Below are 9,598 nucleotides of genomic sequence, written 5' to 3'. Positions count from 1 at the left end.
AGTTCAAATTCTCAGAGCACATGATTTGTGTTTCTGACTCCGGTGGTTTCTGGATTCACAACCCAAGGTGCTTCCTCCTCACGCACAGTCCACGGCGGACGTCGGCCCCGCAGCCCCTGTTGGTGGTGCATTCCCGCGTCCCCCCAAAACGCCGCGTGCAAAGGAGGCGCCCCAGCCGCTCGCGCCAGCCTCCGGGTCTGGAGCACCAGCCCCGCCCTCGCTGACCCCCGCCTGTTTAGCGGGACCCGCAAGTTGAGGCTTCCCTTCCTAGCAGGAGGCACGGACGTTGGCCCCGGCGCCTAAGGACGTCGTCGAGGCGCATCCCCAGGGGTGGCGGCTCGCCCCGTCCGCGCGGGGCCGGCGAGGAGTCCGGTCAGTGCACACGACTCCCGGGGCTGCCCCTCCCCGGCCATGCCCCGCGCGCGTCTCCGCGGCCCGCGTCCGCCGCCAAGGGTCCTCGCCCCTCGGCCCGGCGCGTTCGCTCCAGCCCAGGGGCCAAGCCGGAGGCGGACGGGCCAAGGTGGGCGCCTTCACTCCCCGCCTCGGGCGCCCCTGAGGTGCCCAGCGACGAGGGCGCGAGGCCCCGGGGCGCAGCGGGGACGGCCCGGAGCGCCGCGAGAGGCCGCCGGGGGGCGCAGCGGGCCGCGCCGGGTAGGCGGCCGCGGGGGGGCTGGGGCGCGGGCGGGACGCGCGGAGGCGGGGCGGAGGCTTCCGCCGCCTCCTCCTCCCGGACCTCCTCAGCCTCCGCCTCCGCCTCCGCCTCCTCACCGTCCGCCTTCTCCGCGCCCTCCTCTCGCAGCCACCGCCTCCGCCGGACGGAGGAGCCGGGAGTCCGCGGCGCCGACTCGGGGCTGCGGGATGGGGAGTTAGCGCCACGGCGGCGGCAGTGGCCGCGGCGCAACCGGCCGCCGCCCCCGGGCCCGTCCCGCCGGGGACGCCGGGCGCGGCCAGCCAGCCCCGGAGCCAGGCCCGCGGGCAGCGGCGGAGGCGGCGGCGGAGCTGGGTAGGTGGATGCGGCTGGAAGATGGCGCCCTCGGGCCCGGGCAGCGTCAGGCGGCGGTGCCGGCGGGTCCTGTACTGGATCCCCGTGGTGTTCATCAGCCTCCTGCTCGGCTGGTCCTACTACGCCTACGCCATCCAGCTGTGCATAGGTGAGTGCGCGCCCGCCCTCGCTCGGTCCTCCCCCCGCCCCCGGAGGGCCGGCCCGGCCACTCAGCGGCCTCTGCGCTCGCCCCTCGCCCCCTCCGCCGCCCACTCGACAGTCCCGGGACGACGGGACGCCGAGCGCGCGGCGCCGCGCGCCCGCTCTCCCCACCCCGGAGTCTGTCGCGCCCCGTGCGCCGCCAACTGGCTGTTTCTCGGCCGGCGCCGCGGCCGAAAACAACCTCGCGGCAGCCTCCCTCCACTCGCGCTACCGTCGCCTTCCCCTCGCAACTCTCCGGCTACGGTGTTACCTCCACCCGGACGCTCGCGCAGCCCAGCCACCCCCGCCCTCGGCAGGCCGGCACCCGGGACAACGGCGGTGTCCGCCGCCCCAGCCTCCGCCGAGGGGTGAGGCCCGGAGAGGCTGCGCTGGAGGCTGGAGGGCTCCGAGCTGGGCCCAGGATCTGAGCTGCGCCAGACCGGCGCGGGGGACGGTGGCCTCGCGTGTCAGAGCTGCCCGTTTCTGGTTGTCCTTAATCCACTTTTTAAAAATTTGTGACAGTCCGCAGGGGCGTTTTTGCTGCCTTTATGATCTTTGAGCGTTGCCAATTGGACACTTGATAGTGAAGTGGAGGTGGGTGGGTGGTCAGCTACTATAAAGTATTTTCGAAGATACATGCAGTACGCGAGACCGTAATTTACATGTTAGAATAATGGAAGAAAGGAGGCGACCATCTGATGTTTCTTCATCCGGAGAGCCAAGTGGCTCCAGTCCAAGTTTTAGGCTCCAGAATCGGTTGGATGGGGTATTTGCAGCGCTGAAGATGAGAAGAAAAAAAGTTGATTGCGCACGATTAGGGAATACAATTCTGTTTCTTAATGTAAGCCGGTTTCTACCTTAGAGGTTTTGTGAAAACTCATCTGTGTTATCAGAAAAGGTGATAAACCAGAGGATGACCTTTCTGCCAGTGACTTGTGAACGCTTTTTGTGTTTTGTGTTTTCGCCCTCCGGAGCATTAGCTTCCCGTGAGGCCAGGAGAAAGGTTAAACGGTGGCCTGTTTAGTTGAACCTTCTCAATTTAAGTGTTTTGCAAGCTGCAAGATTCAGTCATAGAATCTTCTCTGAAGCCATCTTACCTCAAAATGTTGCCCCTTGTGAGAAATAATAGGTGTCAGAATAATACACCAAAATAATTACTGGCAAAACTTTTAACAGAATTGAGACTAACTTCCCATTTCATATAGTTTTAAAATTTGATATTATTACTATATTGTTTATTGAATTTAGAAACAATATTTCAGTACAAAAGTAGCTTTTTTAAAAAAAAGGATTGGGTACCGAAATCATCAAGACAGTGCAACTGAGTATGTAGCATTCAAGTTATCAAAAATGTACAGGAAAAAATTTTCAGAAACGTACTTTTTGTATTAACTGTTAATATTAAAACAACTTGCCTTATTGAGGTATACTGAAATGTTACATAACTATTAGAAACGTTTGTTGTATTTCATTCCTTCTCTTAAAGAGAAGCAGTGAGCAGTTTCAATTACTGTAACTGGTGCAAAAGAGGAAAGTCTCAGAAGACCTCAGTTATCAAAACAGGCAATTTATTTGCCTACATTATCACATTAAGATAAGAAGCTTAGCCTGATGCAGTCTCATGCCCATCAGGAAGAAACGCATGAAGGCTGGGAGAGCTTTTCTTCCCTTACAATTATCTCTGTCCCAGCTGAGTTCTACATAGTATGTCTTACCGTATTGAGTGGACAGGTGATGGGGGAGGAACTAAATGGAAAACCGCTGTTTTATCTGAATATTATTTATATATTTTTTATATATTTTTATTTTAATTTCTGTAAGTTTAAGATAAATCCAAAGTATCCATGAATTCCACATCACTATTTTAGTAAGTGAAAATTTGAGAGGGGAACGCCTCTTTTTAAACTGCCTAAGTGACATGGCCTGTTTTTGATACTTTCCCTGGAGATCAAAAGTGAAGTCTCATATCATTTCTCATCACTGCCTCCCTCACCTGGTACAATGCGTGTCATGTTGAAAGCAATAAATAGCCTTGAATAAACAACAAGAACAAAATAATTCAGAGGCAATCTCTCTGAAGTTGTCAGAAAGTAGTTTTTATATTAAAGCTGTAGAAACAAGTTGTAAGTAATCGTATGAAACGTCTAGATTGTAGAGTCAAGAAGACAGAGAAAATTGAAAATGAATTTGATTCTAGACGCTGTGACAGTTTAGGAGGGGTAAGCTCTAAAAGCTTGGATAGCCTTGGTTGGGTGGGAAGTTGAAATTAACTGTACAGTTCCCTTACAGGCACTGGGAAAGGGGGCCACTGGTGTGGCAGGCACACAAAAGCAGGCTTCTCTCCTTTTCACAGACAAAGCAAAGAGGAATGCCAGCCTTCCCAACCCCGCAGCATTATTCGCATCTCTGACGGCCCTGCCCTTTGTGGATTCTGTTTCTCTTGGAAGTTGCTGTTTACCATCAGATTTTCCAAATTTTACCCATAAAACATTGGCCAGGGTTGGGACCAGGGGATGGGGGTTGGGGGTTGGGAATTAGAGTGAGTAACAAACAGAATAGAAAAACAGGGCGGTTTACCCTGGCCTTCCTTCTGTATCTGCTGTCAGCAGAGATGACCCTGAATATAAATTACTTTGTGCCCTTTGCTGAATTAACTGCAGTTTAGGAGTAGTGCTTACCCTGGTATCCTTGGAAACTGGAGATAATGATTCTCATTACAGTTAGTTTCTATATTTAACGATGTGGATGTGTGTGGCTCTCTAGGCACTTTTTCAATTAGCATAATGTTTGCTTAGTGTTTGTATTTAGAAAAAATAAACTCATATCTCTTTTTGGAATATGTGTACATAAAAAATATACGGGATGTACATATATTGTATGAGAGTCAAGTATTTGGGGTTAGTTTCCTTCCTCGTCTACCAAAGAAGAGGTAAAATAGAGCTGCTGCTATGTGTGCTCATTTCAGAACATGTTTATCTAGTTAATTGATTAACTGATCTCTTCTACTCCCTCCTTCTGCCTCCTACTACTCTCTCCACTCCAGCTTCTTTTGTGTCTTATCTGTCTTTGGATCCCTTTAATTACTAGTTAGCTCATTTTCCATAAAGTAAGATAAATTCAAAGGGTAAAATCTGTAAGGTGGGTAATTAGGATGCAGAACAGAGGGAATGACGGTAATCTGCAGGCGTGCTTGGTTCAGGGAACATACTAAGCATGGCGTATGTGTTTTCCAGATCCATTATGGCAGTCATTGTGTTAACTTTGTGGAATACGGTGACTGAAGTTTTCCCTTTTAAGTGCTAACATTTAAAGTTGTTTTAACTATTTTTATACCTTTTAATTTGATAATAATTTCAAAGTTACAGAAGAGTTTCAAGAATAGTACCAGAAAGCTCCACATACCCTTGTTTAATAATTTTGGTTTCCACTTTTCTAAAATGTATTCCTTCCCTGCCTTCACCTTAGGCAGGTGCCATGAAACATTTATTATTAAGTCGTGTGCTCATGTGGTTCTGAGTTTGCTTGTGGATTTACTGAAGTCATTTCAGAGAATCATGAAGATTGCAAAGCTGAAAGATCATTTAGGCCAACTCTCTCTGGCATTTGTAGATGCAGACATTAAATGTCCAAGAGTTGCTACCAGTTCTATGTCCTTTTTCCAAATTAACCAATGTGACTTCAGCTTCTGTGGTACAAATGTTAAAATGTCTCCCTTTCCTTGCAAACCCCTCACCGAATCTCTCTAGTCCAATGAAGTCCTTAAGCAAGTTCATTAAACTTTATTGTTGTTGTTTAGTAAGAGTTAACACAGCTCTGAAAGTAAGGGAAACAGCCTTTATATAATGATATCAGAATTTTCAAAGGGTTTATAGTTTGGGCCAGATAGTTACAACCACTCAACACTACTGTTGTAGCACAAAAGCAACTTTAGATAATTTAACAAATGGGTGTGACTGTGTTCCAATAAAACTTTATTTATAAAAATAGTCAGCAGGCCAGACGGCCCTTGGGCAATAGATTGCTGACCCTGGATTATGTTAGAAGTTAGACCATTAGAATATTGGGGTTTTACTCATGGTTTTGCAGTCTTTATTATTAATAAACACCTCTCAGAAATGACTGCAACCTCTTGTATTCCACAGTGATTATTGAAGATGTTCAAGAATTATAAGATTAGTCTACATACTTAGGGATCAGTTTAGGAGATAGAAAATTACGTTTTCCTTCTTTTAAGGATATCTTTAAGGATAAAACATATAAAACCTCATACGTGGATTCTGTTATGATCTACCATTAATTCAAGGCCATTGCATGTTCAAGGATGGAGACTGGATGGGGCTCTAAGTTGTTTTCCATCATGAAAGGAATTTGAGCCCCACAGAGAAAGAACTGTGTTTTTGTTATTGGTAAACTATCATTTTTTTAAATTATGCAGGACATTAAAACTTTTTTAGAAAAAACTGACGACAAACGATCTTGAGAATACAAGTGTTACAAGTCTATAATTATTAAAATAGTTTTAAATGACACAGAAAGCACATCCGTAGAAGATGTGCACATGCTGAATGTTTAATGCCTAAATACTTAGAAATTATTTCTTGTTGACAGTTGATTTAAAATATATTAGTTCTTTAACTTTTCTTGATATTATCAAATACTTTCAAGATTTTTAATTGTCTAAATAGAGGGATAAGAACTCAACATTTCTTCAAATCTAAAATTCAAATGTATAAAATGTGATATACTCCAAATTCTTGACCTGTGTACCATTTGACTTTAATATAAATGGTCAGTGGGAAAGGAGAAAAAAAGCCTCTGCTTAATGCTTTCTTGGTTCCATTTAGTGTGTCAGAAAACTTTTTAATTTGTATATTGGACAATGCAGCATTACTGTTTGCTATTAAATCCTATCAGAGATGACATGACATAGGTAACGCAGTTACCATGGTACTTAGCATGCAGAGGTGCTCACTAAAAGTCGAATGAATTAATGTCTTTGATTTTTATGAAACAATTGTATAAAGTAAATAGGTAAGAGAAGAGGGTCTAGAAGTCCAAACTCAATTTAAAGTTTGTTGTGGAGAATAAAAGTTTACTTTCAAATGCTTACTGAGAATGCCGTGTCCATGCCATCAAATTAAATACTTGCTCAAGTGTTTCCAGTAGTTAAGCAGAAGCTGAAGGGATGGTTTCTTAAGTCAAGATAATTGTCTCTAGAGAAGGTGCATTTCTGCAAGGTTAGAAAGAGGCCAGCTTCAGAGGGGTTTGAGCAGGGTTCATTCAAAAGTGTTTATTGAACCTTTGTTATGTGCTAGGCACTTTTTCCCCACAGAGATGATTTAGAGGAGAACTGAATAGACATCTTTTCCTCACAGCTAAGGGGAAAAATTGCCTCTGGAAAAACAAAACAGAACAAAACTGAAGCCTCCCTCCAGCTTGTGCATGAGGAGAAGGATTGGTAACTTTCAAAATGCGGCTCCCATGGCACAGGGGCAGGAAGGAGAAATGGAAAATGAACCTTCCCAGTCCTGGGAGCCTGGGAGTTGGTTGCTGTACCAGTGTTAAATCAGAATGATCAGTACAGCAGGTAAGAAGAGCTGATGGAGAGCACTTCACTAGTGATGACTGTCTAATCATGTTATCAATCTACCACATATAAATATCTCAGAGCGAGATTATGACCAGCAAGTTTTGCCTCAGCTACGTGCTACGTGGTTGTTTCAGTTGCCTCATTTCTTACCCAGTGCTTGGGCAACTTTTACTGTGCTCTCAGCTTAGGGCCTGTGGCTTGGTGAGTAAATGTGAGAACTTCCTGAACACACCTCATTGAATCCATGGGAAGACTGGAGAACCTAGCTTAGAAAATGAGCAGAAACCAAGAGAAGGTGGGTGATGCAGAGCTGACGTCATACCCTTGGAAGGAGCTGCCGCCCTAGTGGCCAGCCATCCCAAGCCCTGGAGCCATCCCTGCGCCCTGTGACTCCATAAAGATGGTTCTGGGAGCATCAGCTGGCTGAGCTGTTGTTGTGCCCACATCCCAGGCAACAGGGTTTATTTAGCAAGAGCAGGTGTTGGATCTCTTTGGCCTCCGTGGTAGGAAGAAGTGCCAGGAGGACAAAAACCAAACAAACCAAGAAGACAAATATTCCAGAGATTAGTATAGATGGAGCGTTCTCAGTGAGAAGATTCTCAGTGGACTTTGTTTGCTTCGTTTGTTTTTCTTTTTCATCTTGATGGAAAATTTGTGGTTTTTCTTCTCAGAAAAATGGAACCAGGACTTACATGTTGTAATTTATACTGCTGATTTCATGCATTTTGACTGTTGTATCACATCGCTCAGCCTTCTTTCCTCTAGGAAGTGGTGAGTTCGTGGGTCCCCTGAGACTGCAACATTGTCATGACTGGAGAAATACTATCTCATCTTACTTGCAAAATGATAGATTTGCCATAGATTCTTAATGTTCTCCGTTGGGCAAACAGTTTTACAAAGATTGTTTAGAAAGATAGTCTTAATAGTATGTGGAAGCCTACGATTTTATATTACCATGTAGATATATACCAGAGAATTAATAATAAAAGCATAACATAATTGAATTAATTTCTTTAATCGTCCATTAAACATTGTTGAAATATTTTTCTCTAATTCTTTTAAGGGTAATTTTATGTTATCTTAATTGTTATCTCAGTCAAATGCTGAGAATGGAAAAGGGTGGAATTTGCAGGGCAGGGGGTGGGGTGAGGGCAGCTGGGAGGAAGTAGATGACCTGATTTCTTAAGAAGCATATGTTAGCAATAAAGTAACTGGCTATGATTGCCTGAAATTTTTCCGTTCAAAATTAAATCACATTTGAAACGTTTGTGTAGCATTTTTCCTAATTTGACTTTTCATCTGACTATGACTTTTAAATTCAATTTTAAATATTTGTGCCAGAAATGTTAAAAATCCATTTTTATTTGGGAGACACTGGAGCAAAACTATCTGCTGCATTTATCATCTTAGCGCTTCTCTGCACTCTAAAAAATGCATATTGATGGTAGTTCCTTTTAGATATGTTGTTGATTACATTTTTAAATGCAAATGAAAGAGAAGTGCTTTTACAGATCACTGAGCTTTATTTCTTTGCCAGTATTTCTCCATGGTATCCTGAAATTTCTCCTCATGTAGAGTGTCAGTTAAGCTTTCCTGCTATAAAGTATTTTGACCTCTGGATTTATTCACTAGCATCGCCACCCTAAAGGAACAGAATGGTCCAGATCAGTTCTTCAGTAAAATAAACGCCAAGCAATAATCAAAAAACCTTTTTCTCTACATCCTTTAAAACCAAGTACCCAAAGAGTACAATAGTTTCAAGGTAATTTGCTTATCTTCATGGTCATCTTATAATAGCAACAGTCCTTGTAAAAAGCAGCTCATGTATTTACAAGAACTTTATAGATTTATTTGATTATAACTAGGTGAAATTTGGCAGACCAGAATGCTTTGTAATGCCTATCTATTTTCTCATATATATAGATACAATTAAATTTCTGACTCTGTTTATTGCATTATGTAAAAAGTGGATTTTCACTGTATTTGAATGAGTATGTTTAGAATGAGGTGACTGAAAACCCAGACCAGACTGTGTCCCTGTGGTTTTGGGGGTCCAAAGGTCATCTCAGGAGAGGTAGTAGGTGGCTGAATCTGAAGTGTGGCTTTTCACCAAATTGGTAGGGATGTGAGAGATGGTGCAAGGTGAAGTACAGTCTCTGTAATGTCCATAAATTCACATTGGGAATATGGTAGTGGGAAAAACAGCCTGCTCCAAAACAGCTGATGCTGAGCCCTAATGAGAGACACCTGGTACCATTTACCGCCGGAGAAAAAGATTTCAGCGTTATAAACCTCAGACTGTAAGTCCCAAGCCTGCTCTGAATTGCAGGGACTAATTTGTGATCAGGGTTTTTACTTGGTGGCCAACTCCATGTGACATGTTGTAGGAAGAAAGACAGTAAGGGATTTATGTGCTTAACTATGACTAGTGATTATACAGGACACCTCCAGGGAGGTCCATTAATGTGAAGGGATGCAGGGCAGAGACCAGCTGGAATTAATCAAGGTTTTAATTATAGCATATTTTTAATGAAATGCAGCTTATTCCAGGACTAGGACATACTAAAAACTAAGATATGCACAACTGAGAGCTGTATGTAGGTTGGAGGGGGTGGAGAGCAGTGATTCATTTGGAGGCCCCCATAAACTTGCATTTTAGCAAGCAAGTTTAAAATCCAAGAATAGAATGCATTTCAAACCATCCATAATTTATTGAGTACCTCCCTAATTTGTTCATTCATTCAGAAATATTTGTTGGGCTTCCCTGGTGGCGCAGTGGTTGAGAGTCCGCCCGCTGATGCAGGGGACATGGGTTCGTGCCCCGG

General features: G+C 44.7%; 1 protein-coding gene across 3 annotated transcripts in view; it reads left to right on the top strand.

The window, feature by feature from the left end:
* Window positions 1-1,005: 1,005 nt before the first annotated feature.
* Window positions 1,006-9,598, top strand: part of ZDHHC2 (zDHHC palmitoyltransferase 2) — a 67,704-nt gene continuing 59,111 nt past the window's right edge. For 2 of the 3 annotated variants that reach the window (XM_082680443.1, XM_082680442.1), the window contains exon 1: window positions 1,006-1,151. In XM_082680443.1, coding sequence (XP_082536569.1) covers window positions 1,025-1,151 — 127 coding nt within the window. In that variant the 5' untranslated portion in view covers window positions 1,006-1,024. Of the gene's footprint in view, window positions 1,152-7,449; window positions 7,545-9,598 lie in introns of those variants that run through there. The other variant, XM_082680444.1, reaches the window with a different exon arrangement.

The sequence above is a fragment of the Grampus griseus genome, assembly GCF_964374135.1.
Source record: "Grampus griseus genome assembly, chromosome: 21".
Classification (NCBI taxonomy): domain Eukaryota; kingdom Metazoa; phylum Chordata; class Mammalia; order Artiodactyla; family Delphinidae; genus Grampus; species Grampus griseus.
The sequence above is the reverse complement of the archived record's forward strand: the minus strand, read 5'-3'. Positions and strand labels throughout refer to the sequence as shown.